General features: G+C 32.6%; 1 protein-coding gene across 1 annotated transcript in view; it reads left to right on the forward strand.

Annotated features, from left to right (window-relative positions):
* Window positions 1–21683, forward strand: part of LOC139486797 (eukaryotic translation initiation factor 5B-like) — a 79201-nt gene extending 57518 nt beyond the window's left edge. Inside the window, exons 25-26 of the mRNA XM_071271768.1 lie at window positions 10530–10691; window positions 18592–21683. Of these exons, the coding sequence (XP_071127869.1) occupies window positions 10530–10691; window positions 18592–18699 (270 nt within the window). The 3' untranslated portion in view covers window positions 18700–21683. The remainder of the gene's footprint in view (window positions 1–10529; window positions 10692–18591) is intronic.
* Window positions 21684–26484: the final 4801 nt, after the last annotated feature.

Genomic DNA, 26484 nt, shown 5'->3' on the forward strand with positions numbered 1-26484 from the left:
GCAGACAAGATAATTTGTCACAGGTGGAAAAACCATTCCAACGGAAGTTCTTTGATGTTTTCACACAAAATATAATCCACATTAAATCTTCATTCTGCAAAATTGTCTATCGCTCAATCAGTAGCGCTGATGGTTGACCTCCGGTGCATCTAAAGTGAGGCATTTTGGGTAATTAATTGCGTTTATTGATGAGGAAAACAGCCAAGATAGGATTGGCACATCCTCTTATGATGAAGCGATAGTTTTTTGTATAGATATATGTACGTTAATGACAGGATCAACAGCCTTTGATTGGTGAATGAATTCTTTTCTGATTCATTAGAATGGGGAGGGTTCTTTTGTATAATTAAACCCATATTTTTAATTGCTGTCTTATCAAGCAAATCTTGTACATGGAAATATTGGTATATTAAAACTTGGCACATTTGCATGTATATTCTCTTATCTGCTTGATATAGAGGATGAAAACTGTTCTGTGTGAACAATTGGTTGTCTGTGCATGCTTTATGTTTTTTTAATGAATTAGGTTATTCTTATACTGCAAAATATAAACATGTACACCATGTATTCATACACTAGCTGGTGATAAAGTTCAGGTATATAAAGTGCAGGGTTCGGGAAACACAGGGTGTTTGTATATTCTCGAATCATATATTCTTTGCCCTTATATACATACAAAACTCATTTAAATCAAAGAAACTTTTACAGATCTCCTGCAGTACTCTAATGCCAATGTCCATTTATTTTATTTTTTTATTAGTATGAATAAAGGGATTTTTGATAGTAAGGCTGGTACTTTGACATTTATTTTGCCGCTGTGTTTGATCAATTACACAGATTCTATCAGCAACAGGTCAACTGTATTTGGTGATTGTAAAGCGAACAAGTCTCTCAGGTCAGGTTCATCTAGCCTTGACCTAATTTACATGGTTCATTGATATTGATAATGTTATTTTAGTAAAACCTTTATCTTGAAGACTTTCAACATGAAATCAATCATGATCAGTTAAGCATGCATGCTATTTCAAATTCAGTGTGAGCACTCTTATTTTATCATATCAAAACATGTTCATACTTTGATAAGGTGTAACAATCTTTAATCTAACAATCCTCCTTCACCAATTATGGATTATTGTAGTTATTGAGTTAAGACCCATGTTAGGCACCAAATATAACATAGAGCATGATTCTTACTAGAAAGTGACATTATCACCTCTGGATATTGAGCCTCGGACTTCTGTATTCAAAGTCAGCTCTCTTAATTACTGAGTTGAAGAAGTACTAACCATGTATTTTGCTTTTGTCCTAATTTTTCAAAATAATATTTAAGATTTTTTTGTTTTCTACAGTGAAATCTTGTTTGAATTTACCTTTATGTATAAAGGAACTATTTGAATCAATTCTCTTTTAAGTTAAAATGCATGTTTCAGTTTGCAACAAAAAACTACAACTTTATATATGTATACATCCATTCACTGGTATAAATAGACTGCAGAGAAACAGTACAAGCAAATAGGAAAAGTTTCAACACTATTGCTAATAGGAGTATATTAAAGATTATTCTTCCAGGAATATTTAGATGCGTCTACAATAATGTTTGAAATGTTAGGTTTTACTTCAAATTCATTTTCGTAATTTACTTGTTTCTCGTTTTCTTTTTTATGAATGATTGTTGAGCGTCGTACCAAAATGAACCCAAGTAGCCCTGCCTAAAATACTTGTGTAATGGCTTCAATCAGCAGCTGTTACACTTCATAGGTTCTGACGTCAAACAGCTGAGTTCTGTGCCAAACTGCATCAGTACAATTGGCACATTCCATCTTACAAACTAAGGGGAGAAAATCTTCGTTTGAAAAAATACAGTAGCTGGAAATAATTAAACTCATCCATCAAAGTTTTTTTGTATTCACATATCAGGATTTTTTTTTTTATCATCAGAAAGTAATAAATGATTAGATATGATCAGAATTAATAATTCGTTGGTAATAAATTAATTCATTGGAATTTTTTATTCATCTTTTCTATCAAAATTTGTTTTCCCAGTTTTTTAGGACATTAATATTTGTCAGGTTAATGCAATGATATGTAATGTGTATTGGGAACAGGGTGTTATCTTTGAAATAATGATCAATTGCCTTGATTACATTCTCACATGTCAATTTTCACTGATCACAGAATTCAACATTTCTCTGCTTTGAAGACTTTGTATTTGACTTCTATGTACTGTTTTGGTTTTTTTTTAGAATTTGAATTTTGAGGTATTTGAAACTAATTTGTAAATAGCTTAAAGGCTAAGTTTAGATCAGTTAATTCATATTTAATTTTTGACTTCAAATTTTTAATTACTTTGAAAGAGGCAGAAATGTGGTGAAAAATCACAAACTTAAGTACACATGTACCAATTTAGCAGTAAACTAAACTTGATATCCTGAAAATTTCATCAATGATTCAGTTTCTCAGTAGAGATCTTTTACTTTTACATTTTATTAACAAGTTTTTACCCCAAGATGGTACTCAGAATAAAATGGTGTGCTGATATGATTTGATGATGTATGGTTGAAATTTATTTTTTTATAGAAAGCGTATCCATTTAAGTTAAACAATCCAGAAAATAAGATTCATATTTTTCAATGCGTAGAAAACATATTCAATTTATGTCATGTATGTATATTAGATCATATAAAGTAGGAACCAAAAAAAATATTGCCCTTTTTTTTTCAACTGTATTTTAGGTTAACATTTATCACTTGACCAAATGAATGTTTTTTGACTGTTATTAAATTCTGAAGTTTCTAGTAATCAGAACTGCCATTTTGTTCTAGTTGGTGTATTCTTCAAAAATTAAATTATTGAACATCGCTGGTACTTTATGAATAATCGCTCTCTTGTATAAACCTTCAAAAATATTTTACACATGTCTGATACAGGAGTCATTGTATGCCAGTAGAAACACATTTTACACTGATGATATATTATGTAAAACAAATGAACCAGCATGTATTTCCCTATTGCCCAAGTTTTAGGAGGAGATAGTCAGTGTTCTTTGATAAATGAGGATATTTCTGCACTTGCAGCATTATCTTGTGTAAAAATAATAAACAGATGCATCCTAAGAGGTAAACACCGACTTTCTACTATGACTGGTTAATAGTGTGTTTGGCACTGATATAAGGTATTGATAGGCTCAATTAAAACAAGAAATCAGACTTAGGCATTGTATCAAGATTTCCATGCATTTCTTTATCTAATAAACTGCTGAAAATATGAGAATTTCTCCTCTCTTTTTTTTGTCTTTGGAAGTTTTGGAAACAGTTTCAGTCATTAATTACAGGATAGACATATGTCATGCATTTTAGTTCACATACTAGACATGCCAGTCATAGTAAGATATAACAACTTATAGTCTTCATTCTATTATTTTGGCTCTGGAAAATTTATGTCAAGAACAAAAGTCTGCTGTGTTTTTTGTTTGAAAAGAAACCAGAAAAAAGTGGCAATGATCATTCATCTTTTGTGGGGGAGACATGTTTTTCCCCTCCCCGTGGTATAAAATAAATTTCCCACTTAAACAGAGAGAAACTATTTGTTTCATCAACATGCAGAAATAAGAAAACATTTTTTGAGTTTTGTTGCATATTCCTAAATAGTTGCTTTGCCTACGTGCAGTTTGTTGGGGAAAGGGGATTATTTTTATTTTCGTTTTTAATTGAATGAAATGCATGATGCAATGACAATTTTATTATACAAGTGATTACTATAGTAAGGTTAATAATTATTGCATTCATGTTATGACATTGACACATGAAAGATATTTTATGGTAATTTAAGGAGTACTTTACTGTTTAAAGAGTAGGGGAGGGGTTTTACAGTAGAAGAGTTTCTGAATAGGACAGCCACATGATAATTAAAGTACATGGCGTCCAATTAACGAAGAACTTAGAATGAAAAGTACTTATTACAGATAGATAATTAGTTACTATGATAATAGTATATCACTTCATTAAGACTTACGAGTACCGCAGTATTATGTAAAACGACTGAAGCATTCTACTGACAAATGTATTCTGTACAATACCACAAGTTATAGCCTACTTGTATGATGGTAAAGTACCCCTTACCCTTCTGTTGTGGAAGTGCCAATCTCAATACAAATGTCTTTTATTCCTGCAAGTGATTCTATATACCATTTCATTGACAGATTTATAACATTCATTGTGTTGTGATACATTGTGCATTATGTATCCAAACAAAAAAACATCAGACACTGATCAAAATGTCAAGGTCAAAAGCTGTTATGAATGTGTCTCTATCTAAAAGAAGTTTCTTATTATGTAATATTGCACCATCAATACCCTTATTACCCCCATAAACTATATACACTCATGAACAACAGTATTTTAGTATTGGTAATTTGGAGGTTTAAGACCACAAAACTACCTATGTTGACCTCTAAATGCTTGAAGGTTTTGTATTATCTTTGGATTGTTGTCTCATTGACATTTACAGTGTTGTAGTATTGGTATTTTGTGTAAGACCGCAACCTCTAAACTACCGAAGTTGACCTCTAAATATTTTAAGGTTTTCTATGTAGTTGGGTTGCTGTATCATTGGCATTTTATACTTAAATGTCTGCTTCAATTTTTACTGAAATGTTACAAGAAAGGTGTGGCTGTAAAAAAAATTAAAATCAAATCCCATTGGAACAGGACAAGAACATAAATAGACAATTCAATGCTCAATCTCAAAATAAATATATATAGAATGTTGAAATAAATAAATGAAAATGAAGGATAAAGATCAATAAGACAGCAACCCAACCATAAGAATAACCAGAGTACATGCAAAAGGCAACATAAGGTCTTCAACTATATATATTTCAAAGTATATATATATAAAAGATGTTAATAGATTTAGCAGAAATTATCAAAGACCTATGATACACAGTGCAAAATATACGGATGTGCATAGCTAATTTGATTAAAAGTACAGAGTTGTATTTTCGTTTACCTTGAGATTAGAGGGACTTACCCACGGTACTTTTGTGCAAAAGAAATAATACACTGACCACACACTTAAAAGATTTGACAAAAGTACATACAATTACAAGTTTCAAGAAAACTGCAGTATCTTCTATGTAAATATTCCTCATTCGCAAAAGTACATCCTACTAATTACTGTGGGAATTTCTTACATCTGCAGTTACGGAACTGTCGATGACAAAATTCTGTGTTACTTGATATTACATCACAATAAAACTTCCTGTTCTACAGACCTAGTGTCCAATAGTATAATTGATAGGAAATGTCTCTCGATCAAGTTACAAAAACCTCGTGTCATACAAGCACTTCAATACAAGTCCTTGAGTAAGGTTCTCAATTAGGTACCATTGACAAGTCACAACTTTCATGACTTTGTTAGTTACATTGTAATAATAAGGTTTGTTATTGAAGAGAAGTTTTAAAGCAGGATACTGTGAATTCATTATTGGTGGGGTACTCATTTTAGTGACAAATTAAAAGACAAATTTTTGTATTCAATTAAATTTTTCATTAATTTTGTGTGTAATCTTTACCAAAAAATAAGTACTTGCACAAAAAAATTAAGCAGTCCAATTAGTACATGCATTATTGCCATCCTATGTATGTCAGAAGATTTATAATGAAATATTAGCTAAAGAACATGTGAAAAGATAAAAATGAAGATGAGAACCTAATGTTAGTCCATGATCTTGGCAATTATTGAACCAAGCAAATAAGTAAAGGTCAAGTAACTCCAGTCAGATAGTCTGGTATTCCTTACTTAAAACAAAATGCGGTTCTCTTGGTTGACTTATGTTATTAAGACACTGACATAAGTCTGAAAACTATATCTTTTGTCTCGCATGGATAAATCTGTTTGATATGTTTTAATGACCTTCCTACAATATTGATTGATTGTTGGTTGCGTAACGTCCAGTGGCAAATATTTCATGCATATTCAGAACGAGAACAAGTTCACAATAAATACAATAGGTAGGTCTTGTCACAATAGAGGCCATCTGGGATGATGGTGAGGGAAATTTGGACTGCCACTGGAAAATGAGGGTTTATTGGATAGGGACAGAAATTTTGCCTTGCAACAGGCCGCCTACGGACTCCTCAAAGAGTTTTCTAACAATAAAAGAGGGACTTAGGTTTTTAGGTCTTTGTATCTTTCTGTTAGTTTGCCTTCCCTTTCAGTTAAACTTGATTTAAGGTATGTTAGTAACTTAGTACACATGTTCATTATGAAGTGAACTGTTTGAAATGTCATATTGTAGTGCAAACAGGGCATGATGGTTTATGGACAAATAATTTGATTGAATTTGTTGTTACTGACAAGTACAAAGTAAATAAAAATACATTGTCATTGTGTTGGGTCTTATAATTTGTACTTGAAAACTGGTATCTTTGAATATAAGTACAATTCAGCATCATATTTATGTCACAATCCATTAAATAAAATTTACATAGTAATACTAATTGGAATAATAAAGACTTCTTCCATGGTAAATATGGCAGACACACTGTGTTAAAACAGCAAGTTATCTTAGTAAGAAGTAAGGCATGTCTTTTGATTTTCCAGGTTAAAAGGAGTTTTCTTCAGTTAGTGTCATGATGAATTGTCTATATGTATTGGGGTGTTTAATTCCTTTCACAATAGGAGAAAGTTTGTCATGATCAGCTATGCGTACCTTTCAAGTTTCTTCAACTTTGAAAAAATGTGCTTTAGAGTAGTCAGCATCATAATTGTGTTGGAATAATAAAGACTTCTTCCATCATTCCATTGTAAATATTGCAGATGCACTGTCTGCACATGTTGAATTATTGTCACAACAATATGTAAATGATATAAGAAAGAAGTGATAGGCATGTCTTGATTTTCTAAGTTAAAAGGAATTTTATTCAGTTAGTGTCATTATAGATTGTCTATATGTATTATGAAGTATGGGGTGTGTTTGATTCCTTTCACAACAATAGAAAGTTTGTCATGATCAACTATTTGTACTTGATAGTTCCTTCAACTGATCTAGATAATAAAAGCAGGGTTAACCTAGTACTCATCTTCCTAACTGTGATGGGCATTTATGTACATGCACCAAGTCAGGTTTCATTTCTCTGTATGTTGCATTTTTAGCTCACCTTACCCTTATAGACCATGTATGCTTATGCCATCACTTGAAATTAGTTATAGGCTTTAATAAACCTTACTTCTTAGATTAAAAAGTAAAGTCATATGCTTTGGCAGTAAAGAGGTATGGCATGTCCTCTACAAATGATCCTCATTTTATTCATTTTGTATGAAAACATGGCCACCTTAGGTAAAACAGAATGTTGTTGGTATAACTTGTTTTTGGCTTAAATCTCAGAAACGGAAGCAGAAAAGCAAAATTTGATATAAATAAAATTGACCAACAGGATTAAAGGAGTGTTTTTTAATTCTTGAGGTCTTATAATGTTGATGATTAAGACATGTCTGCCCTGTAATATGTTGAAAAGTTGGGCATATTTAAAGATATTGTCCCTGAAATGGCAATGTTTTTGAAATTTCACATTCTTTTGCTTTTATGATGAAAAACTTGCTAAATTCATTGATTCACAATTAACATACTTTCGAAAGTCAAGACAGGGATTTACTAATAGATAAGTCTGAGTTCTGACTGTCAGGGTTTCCCCAGTATTGCTAACCACAGTAATTTGGGGAACCCCTATTTTTGAGACATGTTCAGCACCATTTGTCAGTGTATAACAAACCTTTATATTTATTATTTGAACTTGTCTTGATAGATTTACCATCAAATCTTTCATTCCTGCGGCCAAACTTCTACTGATAAAGGCATAGCTGTGGTATACCAATGCATGAAATCTTATGTACTAATTGCCCTTGACTAATTACTGAAATGACATCATTACTCTGATTGTACTTAGTCTAAGACATAATCCATAGATCATACAATGTTTTTACGATGTGATGATGATGATGGTGCTATTCTGAGTAGGTGGTCATTTGAGTACAGTTTGGAGGGAAATTATCAGGGATTTGTCTGTAAATGTAATGCTTATTATAAAAGATACTATAAACCTTGTTTCTTAATCTCCAAACCACAAACGTTTTTAGTCTGTTCTACTTTCAGTGTTAAGGAAAGGTTGGATTTGGAAGGGTATAAAAAAGAAGGAACATTTTTGTTTTCTTTCAGATAATTGGGCTTGTAGAATAAAATAGTCATCATTAGTTTCATGGTCTTTGAATTCAGAAACACTGCAAGCCATTTATCTCAGGCCACAAAATTAGAAAAAAGAATTAAATGTTTAAGAATTATATCAGCTGCATATGAATATTGTTAGTAGTATATTTAAATGTTGCTGACATAAGTATATTATGGGACAACTAACAATAAATTGAACAGACAATGACCACAGATACTGTATTGAGGAATGGGACCAATGACAGCCTTGATGTGCCTATCTAAGTGACAGAACCCTATAATTCAGTGGTTGTGGTTGGTTTCTGTATGTCTAGCCTATCCTAAGTCAGAACCCTATAATTCAGTGGTTGTAGTTGGTTTCTGTATGTCTAGCCTATCCTAAGTCAGAACCCTATAATTCAGTGGTTGTAGTTGGTTTCTGTATGTCTAGCCTATCCTAAGTCAGAACCCTATAATTCAGTGGTTGTAGTTGGTTTCTGTATGTCTAGCCTATCCTAAGTCAGAACCCTATAATTCAGTGGTTGTAGTTGGTTTCTGTATGTCTAGCCTATCCTAAGTCAGAACCCTATAATTCAGTGGTTGTAGTTGGTTTCTGTATGTCTAGCCTATCCTAAGTCAGAACCCTATAATTCAGTGGTTGTAGTTGGTTTCTGTATGTCTAGCCTATCGTAAGTCAGAACCCTATAATTCAGTGGTTGTAGTTGGTTTCTGTATGTCTAGCCTATCCTAAGTCAGAACCCTATAATTCAGTGGTTGTAATTGGTTTCTGTATGTCTGGCCTATCCTAAGTCAGAACCCTATAATTCAGTGGTTGTAGTTGGTTTCTGTATGTCTAGCCTATCCTAAGTCAGAACCCTATAATTCAGTGGTTGTAGTTGGTTTCTGTATGTCTAGCCTATCCTAAGTCAGAACCCTATAATTCAGTGGTTGTAGTTGGTTTCTGTATGTCTAGCCTATCCTAAGTCATAACCCTATAATTCAGTGGTTGTAGTTGGTTTCTGTATGTCTAGCCTATCCTAAGTCAGAACCCTATAATTCAGTGGTTGTAGTTGGTTTCTGTATGTCTAGCCTATCCTAAGTCAGAACCCTATAATTCAGTGGTTGTAGTTGGTTTCTGTATGTCTAGCCTATCCTAAGTCAGAACCCTATAATTCAGTGGTTGTAGTTGGTTTCTGTATGTCTAGCCTATCCTAAGTCAGAACCCTATAATTCAGTGGTTGTAGTTGGTTTCTGTATGTCTAGCCTATCCTAAGTCAGAACCCTATAATTCAGTGGTTGTAGTTGGTTTCTGTATGTCTAGCCTATCTTAAGTCAGAACCCTATAATTCAGTGGTTGTGGTTGGTTTCTGTATGTCTAGCCTATCCTAAGTCAGAACCCTATAATTCAGTGGTTGTAGTTGGTTTCTGTATGTCTGGCCTATCCTAAGTCAGAACCCTATAATTCAGTGGTTGTAGTTGGTTTCTGTATGTCTAGCCTATCCTAAGTCAGAACCCTATAATTCAGTGGTTGTAGTTGGTTTCTGTATGTCTAGCCTATTCTAAGTCAGAACCCTATAATTCAGTGGTTGTAGTTGGTTTCTGTATGTCTAGCCTATCCTAAGTCAGAACCCTATAATTCAGTGGTTGTAGTTGGTTTCTGTATGTCTGGCCTATCCTAAGTCAGAACCCTATAATTCAGTGGTTGTAGTTGGTTTCTGTATGTCTAGCCTATCCTAAGTCAGAACCCTATAATTCAGTGGTTGTAGTTGGTTTCTGTATGTCTAGCCTATTCTAAGTCAGAACCCTATAATTCAGTGGTTGTAGTTGGTTTCTGTATGTCTAGCCTATCTTAAGTCAGAACCCTATAATTCAGTGGTTGTAGTTGGTTTCTGTATGTCTAGCCTATCCTAAGTCAGAACCCTATAGTTCAGTGGTTGTAGTTGGTTTCTGTATGTCTTATTTGTTCTTCTTTGTTGTTTTTTCATAATTCAGCCTGTTGTTTTTGTTGGTTTAAGTTTTTCACATTTGTTCATGTCTTGACCATTTACAGCATGGGTATTGCTTGTTGCTGAAATCGCCTTATGGGGACCTGTAGTTACTAACATCCATGTCCTTTGCTCATTTTTAGCTCACCTAAAGGGCCAAGTGAGCTTTTCTAATCACTTGAGCCACACAGGCTCTTTAGAGCCTCTAGTTTTATAGTTCAAAAGCTGTTGTGTTCAATGTGAATTTTATTTAACTGTAATGCTGACAGTGTTATAAAACAAAATGAAATTATTGTTAAGTTTTGTTTTATTCTGACTGAAATATTTTAATTTATTTTTAGTTTCTCGCTATTGGTAATATATCCAGTATAGAAAATAACAACAAACCTGTGGATATTGCCAGAAAAGGAATGGAAGTGTGTATAAAGATAGAAGCTTGCTCTGGTGACTCGCCTAAAATGTTTGGGCGACATTTTGACCACACAGATCTGTTATATAGTAAGGTAGGTCTACTGGTAAAAGTATATGCTTACTTTTCTATAAAGATTATGTAATGTTGACTTTAAATCTGCTGCAAGGTAAGGTTTTTTAATTCACCAGGATATTTAATCTTTTTGACTCTTTTAAGAAACAACAATATTACTTGTAAAAACTTCTGAAGTTCAATATTTCTTAAAAAATAATATGAATAGTTATCAAAGGTACCAGGATTATAATTTAGTACGCCAGACGCGCGTTTCATCTACATAAGACTCATCAGTGATGCTCATATCAAAATATTTATAAAGCCAAACTAGTACAAAGTTGAAGAGCATTTAGGATCCAAAATTCCAAAAAGTTGTTCCAAATATGGCTAAGGTAATCTATGCCTGGGATAAGAAAATCCTTAGTTTTTCGAAAAATTCAAAGTTTTGTAAACAGGAAATTTATAAAACTGTGTTTCTGCAAAGCTTGTTCAACACTCATTATTTGTTCTCTTGTAATACACATAGACATTAAATTCAAGGTTCTCAAAAAATGGACTATTTTGTCATGTTTTGGTCTAGTATATAACTTACTACATGTATATGGCTGATCAGCAGAAATGTACATTGACCTATAACTGTTTACATCATTGTCCTTGGGTCTCAATTAGGTAATTGTGTCATTGGCAATCATGGCACATCTCTTAAATTTTATATCAGACTAATTAATAATATAAAAAAAATCATTTCGTCAAAATGAATGTTTAAAGACCCCTGATGTATAAGAATTTATTACCAATGTAGACTACATTCTTATTGCATGTTTGTAAATGTAAAACATGTAGAAACAGTACAAAAGAATTTAAGTAGACCTTGTTAGTAATGTTCTTATTAGGGGAGAGGATTGACAGGATCATTTACACACTAACATTGTTTCTATATGTCCTAAATATTTGAATAAAATTTTGGCCTCCCGAGAAAAGATACTGACCAATCATTAGATATTGATCACGAAAAATAAATTTACCATGGAATAAATTTTTGGTTGCTGTTCTTGATAACATCAGTTTACTACATGTATCCCCTATAAACTAAAAAGTGCTGTCAATTGTCATCCGGTACCCAGGAAACATTTTATTCCCTCTGATAGCAGAATAGTATAACAGGGATCTATTTTCATAATCGAGCTATTTTCTGTTTTGTGACACTGAACATCCGTCTGTTCATCCATCCATCTGTCCCACTTCAGGTTAAAGTTTTAAGTCCAATAAACTGAAACTAGGTACATGTGTTCCCTACTGACATAATCTTTCTAATTTTAATGGCAAATTAGAGTTTTTATGCCAATTTCAGGGTTCATAGAAAATGATAGTCTGAGTAGGTCAACCATGTACTATGGACACATTCTTATTGGTTGCTGATCAGTTTCTCCTATTATAATTTACTGGATAGTGCTGCCACATGTCACAAGGTACCCAACATTTCATTCCTTCCATTAACAGAATACTATATCAGGGATCCATTTGCAAGACCCAATCATAGCAGAAAAGCAGCAAATACCGATTAAGTCTTTAGTTTCTGCCTTCTAGGGTTCAAGCCCTTGGCCTTGTAAACATGAGGCCACCATACTACCAAAAGACCCCTGAGGTGGAACACACATTTCATGGAGGACACTGACTGTTTAAACAGTTTGCATTCAAATCATCACCATTTCATTTTGAATTGATTTAATCTAATTCTGTTTCTTTCCAACTTAATAAGTCTTTTAAAGTGATAACTATGATAAACATGAAAGATTTCCTTCTGAGCAAAGCAAAAAATGTTACGGTAGTATTAAATGTGAATTAGTGAATGGTCTTTCATGTGGAAGTAAATATAAGTATTGGTAATAATTTCTATTGAAGGAAACAATGACTAATGAAACTCATCTAATATATTGTCAAATCATATTGTCTAGATTAGCATAAATCAGTAAATTAATAAAATCATGTGGTATATACAAATTATGTAATGCTAAGATTGACAAGTGATTGAAGGTTTTAAAATTACACATGGTTTGTTAAAGTTTGTTAAAGGCAGGCTCGTATCCTTTGGAATGACAGTTTTGAATGAGACTTAATCAAACAAGTGGTTAATTAATTATTAACGAAAATTTGATGACATGGCATGCCAGGCGATTTACTGTGTGTACAGGTAAAATACGAGGAAATGACAGGAAAACTGTCACCATATAGTAGGATAATGGACTCCTCTTTACTACATGTTCGACACATGAACGCTCCTGTCGAATTTAATTATGTGGAAATTAAACACAAAAAACGCCAATAAAGAACTATTTATATACCTGATTAGATTTTTTTGGGGTTCGGTGCGGAAGTCTGAAGAATACCACACTTGTTGTATAAGGTTTTACAGTGTCATATAAAAATGATTTGTGAAGAAATATATTTCATTGAATATTTTATTTTTTATTAACCTCTCAGTAGTCAGGATATGAGCAGGCTTCTTTGGTGCACGCTATGCCCTAAGTTAGGGATCTTTTGAATAGTCCAATGAAGATAGAATTCCAATTCTTTTAAAAAAACAGGATAATTATCAGGTTCCAAAAGCCCAGTCATATATATATGTATAGCTCTTTGAACTCATTGACTATATTAATTTTTGATATATCCAACTAACTATGTAACAAGGAATAGTGTTTTTCCAGTCTGTCTTTCTTAATCAAAAACCTATGGTACATAGACTATGTATACTATTGTAGACCCACCTGGATAAACCATATGGTCAAATTTAATTAGAAGAAGTTCTCTATCAATTTTGAGGTCATATGTGTTCTAAGGTCAAGGTCATATACACAAAAAACAAACCAAAAACTCTGGAGAAGCTTGCATGTGATTAGAACCAAACTTGAAGATATATACATGTATATAAATATTTGGGCAGGGGGATTGCCACCTATGTATAACTCTAAACAATTGAGGTCAAGGTCACAGTGACTACAAATTGAGTCTAATTTTAAAACATGTCACTGGGATAAGACTATTTTTTTTGTCAGACAATAAAACTATTAAATCATAATAGAAAAACTTAAAAGTAAACAGAAAGCCTATCTAGCAGGTCCATCCATATAAAGCTTTCCCCTTTTATTAGGGGGAAAGGGGTCACAGTAGAGGTACATATGTGTGCTAGAGTGTTCATTAAAGTATCTTCAAATAGGGATGTTTGACTTCTTCTTAATATGAAATGTATAGGCAGATTATTAATGAATATATTTGTTGTCACTATAAATATAAGATTTTATATCAAATAAAAAAAATCAACATTTACACTTGACTTGATCATCCTGGTACATATCAATTAAACTGATCAGCTCTGCATTCAATTTGCTGAGGCAAAACTTGACAATAACTTGTTAACTGTGGTTTAATTTATAGTACCAATTCCACTTGGCTGTTAATCAGAATATAACTGGAGATTCCTGATAATTCATCTGATGATAGTCTCAAGAGTATATGATGTATAGTTATGGCTATTAAATATTTTGTCCCTGTTTGCCTTTTGCACAGAACTAGCAATAGGAAGTGTGATATTATGGGAGATATTATGTTGATTATAATAATAATAGTACTGAACTATGATTTGTCACTGATACCAGCCATGTGTACTGACTTGTAAATTGCTTTAAAATGTCAAACAACTATAGATTAGTACATACATAGGTACTTATCCAACTATTGGGTGCAGGATGATAAAAGACACATATGTCATTTATCAACTAACTTTAATAAGGATGTTTACTACTGTATACAAATTTTAAAATATAAATATACAAATAGACATGTTTGTATAGATATATTCACTTGTTAGTTCCTGGATAGTTACCATATATGATAGAGGGTGACAGATTCAGGAAGGGGATAGCAGATGTTTGCCCCCCCCCCCCCTTTTGAATAGAAAATATATTATCCCCTTTTTCCCTTCCAAAAATTCTGTTTCTGCCACTGATAGGAAATTTGTAGATGCTATAAAGTCTAAAATAGGGACAGAAATGTCAAGAGTAAGCTTATATTTTCTTTATTAATTCTTAATTAAAAAATGCAGAAAAAAGGTGTACTGATTTTCAATGCTAAATTTAAGAATGGTCTTCCTTTTTACATCCATTCCCGGTGCTTTGGCAGTATCTGCCATTATTTTAAGTATGTCACCACAGTCATTTGTCTCTGAATTATTATAACCTGTATACCTGTTTATATAAAGATATATAAGTATTTTTTCCCAGAGACGATTGCCTGTGTTTGTGTCTGTCGAAAGTCTACAACAATTGTGCAATTGCATATTCCCACTTATTGTTCACAACATCGAAATGATATTTTGTGAATCAAACTTTCTTGTCCACGCTGTGAGAATGCTGTGAGAACTCGCTCATCTCTTTCTTAACATTACGGAAACATTAATATTGATCCGCCCTTATTGCCCTCCTATAGTGTACCTATGGTGTAAATAAACTAAAACTTAAATATTGGTGCACAAGCATAAATTATAGCTTCCTCCACCTTAGTCCCAAGCACTTTGTAACCTTTATCCAATATTAACCAAAGGCTACCTGCACTGCTTGTAATTTAGTGTTTATCTTATTCATATGTCATTCTTCATTGAGCAAAACAGACAATTATCTAGTCTAAGTTTGTTATCAAATATTTAAAATTGAATAATTTCTGATATAATTGAGAGACATTTGTGTAAATTTTTCAATATCATTTGGTAGCATTAAGTACTAAGTACTTTGTAGGGAGTGAGTGGGTGTGAAAAAATTCTGTTGATTAGTAAATATATACAAAACATGGGTTGTTGCTCTTATTTGACATTGTACTAATTAATTTTAATAATGTATAGAGGTTAATGGACCTGAGCAAATAAAATTTGATTTTTAATAGAAAAATATTTATTAGTAATATAAATTTTCATCATTTTTATGCCTGGCTTAAATAATTTGATAATAGGACAAGATTGGTCCCTTCTTAATTAGCATGACTATTCTAGATTGTTCAGTTTCCTACCCTTATACAAAAAATTAATGGATTGTTGATCTTATTTGGCATTGTACTAATTAATTTTTATAATTCATAGATGTTAATGGACCAGAGCAAATGAAATTTTATATTAAATAGATTTTTTTTAACAGTTACGTATAGTTCAGTATTTAATAAATATTTTTTTCCATCATTTGTGTGCTTAGCTTAAATAATTTAATCATAGGACAAGGTTAGTCCCTGCTTAGCATGACTGGCAAAATTGTTCAGTTTCCTACCCTTATAAATTTATATCCATAAGCTTGAAAACTCTTGATTTATGTGTATAAAACTTGAGTTATACATATAGATACAAGGAAGGGGATTGAGCTGCATTAATTGTCCCATTAATAATATATGAACAATTAAGTGACGCACTTACTATGATCTTCTTAGGCAAGGAGTGGGAGCCAATTTAATACTTGATAAAATGTACAATAAATATTAATTCAGTACTAATGTAGTAAATAATTCCATTCTTTTATCTTCCATATGCTTCATTTTAACACAATTGTGGAATTTATACATAAATTTAATCTGTATGTGATGTGTTACACACAATTTATGAAGGGCATTTCCCTCAATTCAAACTACCAGAAAAATAACACCATCTTAAAGGGTTCTTTGGTACTTTTAGCTGCGTTATTAGATTTTATTTAAGATTTCATGATCTGTTGGATAATAACACAGTACTATATAATCTGTTTAGGAAAAGAAAAAGTTCGCTGTGGAAATTATTCAAACAGGATTAGGGTTTATAGGAACTTTGTGGTTTTCTTCAGCCCACAAGTAATGATGTCATTAGAGTACTTCTTGTCCGGGATTTAGTCCACTTAAGAAATTTGTGTTCTAAGAAGAATAGATGTGACAATGATGATCATATCTGGGGTTTATTTGATGGGTCCTTTTTGTGCACCTGTGGTCTTGAGTGTTTAAATTCTGAGGCTGTTCAGCTTGAGTAATTTTATATTGAAAAGTACTATTAAAGACATGATTATGTAATACATAGCTAACAAAATCCTTGGGATAACCTTTCGCTGAAATGTATGCTTTGTGGTTTCGAATGTAATATTTAAAAGAGTTATGTAATAAAAAGCACCCGTGCGGAATCTAGCATTGAAATTTGATCTGAATTCCATATAAAAATATGGGCACTTTGTTTTATTGCCAGCCCATGGGCGGATCCAGCCATTTTAAAAAGGGGGGGTTCCAAATACATGTCCCCATTCAAATGCATTGATCGTCCAAAAAAAGGGGGGGTTCCAACCCCCGGAACCCCCCCTCTGGATCCGCGCCTGCAGCCGGTGACAACTATGCACCATTAACCAAAGAATGTAGACGTAATCAATTATAGATCACTGTACTAAATGGTCAACCTGAATTCATGTAAAATACCAAAACGGCTTATTTATTACTTTCATGGCACCACCTCAAATCCAATGTACTTGATGTACATGTAGTATTTTAGTAGTCTATTTTTTTAACCCTTAAAAAATGATAGATTTTTTTTTAACTTGAAAACTATTTCGGGTTGAACAATATAAAGTCATGTGTGTAAAATATTCTAATCTAAAAACTAAGGACCATTTAGGTTCCATTTTGGATAAAGGTTAGGTAAGCACTACTTTCTAGGACTAGGGACTATAATTAGGATTAATTGTGGTAGAGCAATAGTTAGTTTAGCCCTATATTGCTTGTTCTTTAAAATTACTATAGCACCATTAAAAGACATGTTGCAGCTATATTAAGAAGTCTTTTTCATAAAATTCAGTATACAGATGGAGCTGATATTTAAATGAGTTCCTTCAGTAAGGAAATAGTATGCTATAAAATTTAAAATAATGTCACTTAGTATTTGGTACTATCTGAATCACTGGTTTTCTGATGATCATGGTTAAACTACTTAATATTTCCAAGTTCACAGATATGATCTCACCAATGGCTTAAATGCAACGCTTGGAGATTTTGTCCTTGATAAAACAACAATATCTAACCACAAACCATCATTTTGTCTTTAGGCTTTTTGGTTAGCTTGCAGGGGGACATCACATTTAGTCTTGTGTATTCAAAACATGTTTGTTAGAGAATTAAAGTCCGATTAAGTCAATGTAGCCAGTCTTAGCTTGAATGACGGAGTCCGGGTGTTTAAATAAACTTAAGAGATTTGACTATTCAGCAATGATATTGACACAGTTCAATATTTACACATTTAGGATTAATGTCATTTTGATGTTTACAACCCCCACTGCTTTACCTATCTAAATATAGGTAGTTTTATTTTGATTTAAGAATACTTTGTTATTTATATGACCTGTATATATCATTGTATGTTCATACTGAAGTTTTTTAGTGCAGATATATACTGTAAATTCAGAATTCTTTTGCAATGTTGCAAAAAAAAAAAAAACTCACCTTAAATATTTTAATGCATTATTTGTATACATAATAATTAATCTCACATTTTTGCCCATACATATATATATTTCAGCATTAAATCTTAAATCTTAAAACTCGTCTGAATAAAAAAAAAAAGAGTCTATCCTAATTTTAACGAAATTTCTTAACTGTGATCAAGTTCTCATTTGGTATCACAAATTGGATGTTCTTATCAGCCCTTTATAACTAAAATTAAAAGTATTGAATTCAATAAATTAACACTGATGCAGAATTGTCTGTCTTGATCCTGTAACTTTTGTTACTCAAAACTTTACAATAAAAATACTGATACCATGTAATAATGATGGTGTTACTTAGAAACACCTAATTGGGTTAAAGTCTTCATGGGTGTATCTAATACAAACATAAATGTCACTCCTATGGATTTGGTTGAATATCACTTCTGTTAAAATTTTATTTCTTATCTTTTTCAGATATCGAGAGAGTCTATTGATGCTGTGAAGGACCATTTTAGAGATGAGATGCAGAAATCTGACTGGCAATTAATGGTTGAACTAAAGAAACTCTTTCAAATTTTGTGATTAATTGATATCAATTCTGTAAAAACATGTGATCTTATGTATCTGTTTAATGAATTTCTACAGAAGCTCAAAACTATGGTTTAAGAATCAGCAGGGAAAGATGTTGCAGGGCCCAATAGCCCAAGCTACTAAATATTTGGTTGGACCCTGAATTTATGTTGAATATCATGCTCTAAGTGCTTATGTTAATCTGTCATATTCTGGCAGGTTGAGCTGCTGGATAGAAAATGTTAAGTTTTGTTTCCCTGTTAAAGCATCAGAATTAAGCTTCAAGTAGAAAAAAATAAGTTGTAATGAACAAAGTGTTACTGCATGAAGTTCAGAAGTTCCTTCCCAATTGGGTTCTGTGGGTCATTTTCAAATGTTAACAGGAAGAAGGAAGAGGGTCTGAAAAGAGGGAGATTTTTACTCCAGCCAGTAGAATCACATGTATGCATTTGTTTTGCTTTGAAATGAAATCTTGTTTTCGAACATTACAAACATTTCAATTGATACTGTCCATACAAGGCTGTAGTTAGGAGGTGACAGAACACACAGAATATACTTTCAAAATTGCTGATTGTGTTTCTATTTAAAATTCAAATGAACAATTTGCTAAACAAGCAGACTAATTTTGTATTTTCTAAATGCTTTTCCCTCTCCAGGCCTCAACACACCCTCACCAATAATATTACACCACATTCGTACATCCTGCCTCTGCCCTGTAATTATTATCTGTGTATTATATATTATTTAAGATCAGACAGTTCTTCAAACAATTTATTTTTTCTAAAATCTTTTGTCAATGTTACAAAAGGAAATACAGGCAACAGTTTGCATCAGTGAAACAACATGGGCATTACAAATCCTAAACGCACTATTTATTTTAGCATAAGACTTTCAGAAATGAATTATTATACTAATTACTGCTCATCAATATTATGTAGACAATTTTTGTTCCTCCCACACCCAGTGTTATGACGTCTAATTTTCCCTTGGGTGTACATAATGAATATTAAAATATTGAATATTTGCTACATTTAACATAAAGATCGACAGTTAAGAACTGATCTGAACTCTGTGGGTTGTTCGCCTGCAATACTTATTTTGATGAGTGTTTTTTTGTGTTAATTTTTAAGCTTTTGAAAAAACAGTATATATATCAGATCATGTTCTAGATATGAGATACTTTTTTCAATTAATTTTTTTTTGTCTGAACATTGTCTCAAAAGTTCTTTTCATCAGAATCATGGGAAAGTTTTTTTTATTTTTACGTGAAACTTTGTGATGTCAAGTAATTTGGACAAAAAGTTAGAAGGTGTATTTAGTCTTGTAAGTCTCAAAATATGAAATCTTGCATATCTTTCAGAATGAATATATCTTACTGGTTCATGTTCAGTAGTCTTGCTGGCTATCAACAAGATTTTAGGACTGGAACTTTTATTACCAAAAAATTACAATGAAAATTAATTGTGGTTATTCTTAAATGTTTACAACATGTATACTTTTTCTTGCAAGACGTTTTGTGACATAACATCCAAATGTTTATTTTGTGGCCTTTACAAAACGTCTTTTTTTCTGATTAGTAGATACAAGTCAGTTTTAAAAGTTTCCGTTTATTTAAAAGATGGTTTTTGCCAGCTTGTTTGGTGAGTGATTGTCTTCGTGTTTAGAGATGTATTTTTTTCAGCATGTTTTGTGAGTGACTGTCCTCATGTTCAGAACTGAAAGAAATCATACTGGTATTCATTGTACTTAGTGTCATAAAATATGCATCTCTTGAATGTCAATTTTTGTAAAAATTTGAACAAAAACAAATCACGAATTCACAAAAGTAAATGGAAGCTTTGACTTTCATCCTATTTATCTGCCTTGATGACATTAAACTATCCCATTTATTTTCTGCTGCCAAAATAAATTATTTTTTATAAATGGAATCAGTGTTAAGAAAGTAGGACATGCAGTATATGGTAAATTAAGTCAGCATGTGGTAAATTATACAACCACCACACCCATTGCTTTTAAAAATAAATAATTAAATAATTGATGAATTTTGTTCCACATCTAACATTACTTGTTTATGACAGAAGTTATTTGTATTGTCTTTGCATGTAGAATTAAAACCTTCCATGTGAAGCAGTTTACTTGCTATACCTGCCAGCCTATCCCTAGTTAAAAGTCCATCACTTGGAAGTAATCACAAATGGTACAGCTTAAGTGATACATTTGTATAACTACATACATGTATACATTTTTATGGCCTAAATATACATTATTTATGAGTGTCACTGATATTGTCAGGGAAAAAAAGATCAGATGAATTTTAGTTCATCATGCATTATTTCTAAAAAGGTTATCATTCAATTTTATTTTAAAATTTATTGGTAATTTGTATCAGCTACTAACATAAGTGGGTCATTATGCATAAAATGCAGTTTGAGTAAATGTTTAAAATCATACTGGTTTAAAAAATTTCAAATGATCTGTGAATATTACTTATATACACAAGTTCTGTATTTTTATGCCCCTTTTATGGGCATTATGTTTTCTGGTCTGTGCGTCCGTTCATTCGTTTGTTCCTCTATCTATCTGTCTGTCCCGCTTCAGGTTAAAATTTTGGTCAAGGTAGTTTTTGATGAAGTTGAAGTCCAATCGACTTGAAACTTAGTACACATGTTTCCTATGATATGATCTTTCTAATTTTAATGCCTAATTAGAAATTTCCCCCCATTTTCACAGTCCACTGAACATAGAAAATGACGGTGTGGATGGGGCATCCGTGTACTGGGGACACATTATTGTTGTTACATGACTTATTTAATAAATAAAACCTTTTTTTCTTCGTGTACAGAAAAGATTTATGTAAAGACAATGGGTCTTTTTTAAATCATCCTGGAGTTGCATGTATACTTTTTGATGGTGAAAAATCAGTGTTAATAAAAATATAAGTGCTACTCTTTATGTCAATGACATTAAAATATATGAATAAATTTATTTTGTTGAAAGATGTTTCTGTTATTAATGTGTCCTATTCATGGTAGAGTTGAAACATTGAGAATGTTATCTGTTTTCTAGTCCCAAGATCAAGTTTACACAAAGATAATACTTTCTTTTCTAGTGCAGGGTAGTGTTGAAACATAAGAGAAAACAATCTGTTTTCTTTTCCAAGATCAAGTTGACACATAGAGCATGCTGTCTGTTTTCTAGTCCAAGATAGAGATGACACACAGAATATTATCTTGTTTTGTAGTCCAAGACAAAGATGACTCACACAATAAGAACTGTTTTGTTGTCCAAGATAAAGATGACACACAGAATAATATCTGTTTTGTATTCCAAGATAAAGATGACACACAGAATAATATCTGTTTTGTAGTCCGTGATAGAGATGACACAGAATAATAACTGTTTTGTTGTCCAAGAGAAAGATGACATAGAATAATATCTGCTTTGTAGTCCAAGATAGAGATGACACAGAATAATATCTGCTTTGTAGTCCATGATAGGGATGACACACAGAATAATATCTGTTTTGTTGTCCAAGATAGAGATGACACACAGAATAATATCTGTTTTGTAGTCCATGATAGAGATGACACAGAATAATAACTGTTTTGTTGTCCAAGATAAAGATGACACGGAATAATATCTGCTTTGTAGTCCATGATAGGGATGACACACAGAATAATATCTGTTTGTAGTCCAAGATAGAGATGACACAGAATAATATCTGCTTTGTTGTCCATGATAGGGATGACACACAGAATAATATCTGCTTTGTAGTCCAAGATAGAGATGACACAGAATAATAACTGTTTTGTTGTCCAAGATAAAGATGACACACAGAATAATATCTGTTTTGTATTCCAAGATAAAGATGACACACAGAATAATATCTGTTTTGTAGTCCGTGATAGAGATGACACAGAATAATAACTGTTTTGTTGTCCAAGAGAAAGATGACATAGAATAATATCTGCTTTGTAGTCCAAGATAGAGATGACACAGAATAATATCTGCTTTGTAGTCCATGATAGGGATGACACACAGAATAATATCTGTTTTGTTGTCCAAGATAGAGATGACACACAGAATAATATCTGTTTTGTAGTCCATGATAGAGATGACACAGAATAATAACTGTTTTGTTGTCCAAGATAAAGATGACACGGAATGATATCTGCTTTGTAGTCCATGATAGGGATGACACACAGAATAATATCTGTTTGTAGTCCAAGATAGAGATGACACAGAATAATATCTGCTTTGTTGTCCATGATAGGGATGACACACAGAATAATATCTGCTTTGTAGTCCAAGATAGAGATGACACAGAATAATATATGCTTTGTAGTCCATGATAGAGATGACACACAGAATAATAACTGTTTTGTTGTCCAAGATAAAGATGACACGGAATAATATCTGCTTTGTAGTCCATGATAGGGATGACACACAGAATAATATCTGTTTTGTAGTCCAAGATAGAGATGACACAGAATAATATCTGCTTTGTAGTCCATAATAAAGATGGCACAGAATAATATCTGCTTTGTAGTCCAAGATGAAGATGACACAGAATAATATCTGCTTTGTAGTCCATGATAGGGATGACACACAGAATAATATCTGCTTTGTAGTCCAAGATAGAGATGCCACACAGAATATTATCTACTTTGTAGTCCAAGATAGAGATGCCACACAGAATATTATCTGCTTTGTAGTCCAAGATAGAGATGCCACACAGAATATTATCTGCTTTGTAGTCCAAGATAGAGATGACACACAGAATAATATCTGTTTTGTAGTCCAAGATAAAGATGACACACAGAATAATGTCTGTTTTGTAGTCCAAGATAGAGATGACACAGAATAATAACTGTTTTGTAGTCCGAGATAAAGATGACACACAGAATAATGTCTGTTTTGTAGTCCATGATAAAGATGACACAGAATAATATCTGTTTTGTAGTCCAAGATAAAGATGACACACAGAATAATGTCTGTTTTGTAGTCCATGATAAAGATGACACAGAATAATATCTGTTTTGTAGTCCAAGATAGAGATGCCACACAGAATATTATCTGCTTTGTAGTCCAAGATAGAGATGCCACACAGAATATTATCTGCTTTGTAGTCCAAGATAGAGATGCTACACAGAATATTATCTGCTTTGTAGTCCAAGATAGAGATGACACACAGAATAATATCTGTTTTGTTGTCCAAGATAAAGATGACGCACAGAATAATATCTGTTTTGTAGTCCAAGATAGAGATGCCACACAGAATAATATCTGTTTTGTAGTCCGAGATATAGTTGACACAATGAGAATACTATTTGTTTTCTTCTGCAAGATACAGTTGATTCAACGAGAATACTATCTGTTTTCTTCTCCAAGATACAGTTGAAACAGTGGGGAAAAAAACGTTTCGAAGTCCAAGTAAGAGTTGACACAGAGAATACATATTTTGTCTAGTTCGAGATAGAGTTGACACATGGAGAAATCTAACTGTGTTGTAGTCAAGCTAGAGTTGACACATGGAGAAATCTAACTGTGTTCTAGTCAAGCTAGAGTTAAAACATAGTAAGTGTTTGATGGCTAGCTAGTCCAAGACCGAAGTTGACACACAGGGAATGTTACATGTTATCTATACTAGACATAATCTAAAGATTGAGTGTCAATATAGTATGTATCTGTTAGAATTGAGAATGAAAATGGGAAATTTGTCAAAGAGACAACAACCCTACAAAAGAGTAAAAAAGCAATCGAATGCCACATAAGGGTCTTCTACACAGCAAGAAAATTTTGCACCCGAAGGCATGCTTCAGCTGACCCTTAACAAAAATGTGTACTACTTGTTTTGTTCAAGATAGAAATGACAGCACACAGACAATACTGTTTAAAAGTATATAAGTCCTAAATGGTGTTGACAAAGGGAATATTATTTTCTTTTCTTTTTTAAGATATATAAAGTTATCAAAGGTACCAGGATTATAATTTAGTACGACATAAGACTCATCAGTGACGCTCATATCAAAATAGTTATAAAGCCAAACAAGTACAAAGTTGAAGAGCATTGAGGATCTAAAATTCCAAAAAGTTTGACAAACATAACACTCTCTGTTGTCTAGTCCAATACCGAGTTGACACACAGAAAAAACTACATGTTGTCTATACCTCGTCCTAAATGAGTAGACATCCAGATTAAATTCAAGACAGAGTTGACACACAGAAAACTATCTGTTCAGTATCAAGATCTAGTTGACCTCGAAGAATACTATCTGCTGCTGTCTGAAGTTAGTCCTAGATGCAGTTCCGAGACACACATAGTTTCTGTTGTCAGTCCAAGATACCGAGTTGACAGACATAATACTATATTTTCTTTAGTCCAAGATAAAGTCGACACACAGACAATACAGTATGTTTTCATTCAAAGAATAAGACTTTGACGTATATTTTATCTGTCAAGTCCAAGATTATCACAGTTATGTTCCGATTGTTTTATCTTTCCACAATGATTTTGACATCGCCGAAAGACTAGTTATTGAATTTGTATTTCATATCACGAGTAACGCGTACGACGGGTGTGACTTGTGAATCAGGATCTGCTTATCCTTCCAGAGCAAATGAGATTACTTTGCGTTTTAGTTGGGTATTCCAATTTCTGTATAGTGTTTTGTTGTCTTGACGATTTTGCATTAATTATTTAAAGATCTGGCCATCAAAATTCCCGGTTTCGGAAACAATATTTTGATGTTAACATTGTTTCTTAACTTTTATAAAGATTAAATATAAGGGTCATATTTTGATGTTCTCGTTACTTATTAAAACTTTTTAAGTGATTATATGGGTATATACCTATACTGTAACTATGTTTGAACGTAAACTGTGTTTTAAATTTTATAATAGTATTTTATCATATTTTATGAACGACTTAGTTATTTGCTTGACACGTGGAGTTCTAGTCAGCACTTTTTAATAAGCTTGTCGGTATAAAATAGGCAAACCGGTCATCAACCTGCGATTTATAATTCTGTTTTCTTCAAATGTTATTTCATTACTTGTGATTCAATTGCCTTAGGCAACGGTTTAAAGGGTGAAAGTCCTGTTCTTGGGTTATATTTAAAAAGTGCACGGTCAGATAACTCACCACAATCATGTCACTAAAACCGTGGGAAAATGTAAATACTACTTTTAACTCAAGATTTACTAATTACCTAGGTTACAAAGTTAAGCATGTACCCTCGTCCATGCTCACTCTATCAAATCACAAACAGTTTTCTTATTAATCGTCTGCTGTGAGGAGCAGGTGCGCGCGTGCTTCCTTAACCATTCGCCCAAAGTCCTGCCACGTTCCATTCCCACGCCACTCTTTCCGACCTTCTCCTCGGCTAGGCACCTGTCTCGTGAACTAATTGAATGGAAAAAGTCAACAATGAATACTGCCAAAGGTAAAATAACTTGACAGCCATCTATTAACTGATATTATAGTTATTTCTTTTTAAGGTAAACCAACGAAAAGTCACACGACAAAATCAATACCAACAGATGTTATCCGATGCAGTGTTAGTCTATTGAATCCATGGGAACATTTGCAAAATTTGTCGCATGAAATTAATGATAAAAGAAATTCAAATTTCAATTTTCGGTATTTAGTTAGACTTAGGACAAACATTTTTGGCGTCCTTTTGTAGTAGAGTCGATGAGGTGAACGTGGGAAAAGTCTACTTTTTCGATATAACGCTTTACAGCTGTAAAAGATTTTCTTAGTTACTCAATTTCGATTCAGATAAACTTGAATAC

Source organism: Mytilus edulis, chromosome 8 (assembly GCF_963676685.1).
Source record: "Mytilus edulis chromosome 8, xbMytEdul2.2, whole genome shotgun sequence".
Taxonomy (NCBI): Eukaryota; Metazoa; Mollusca; class Bivalvia; order Mytilida; family Mytilidae; genus Mytilus; species Mytilus edulis.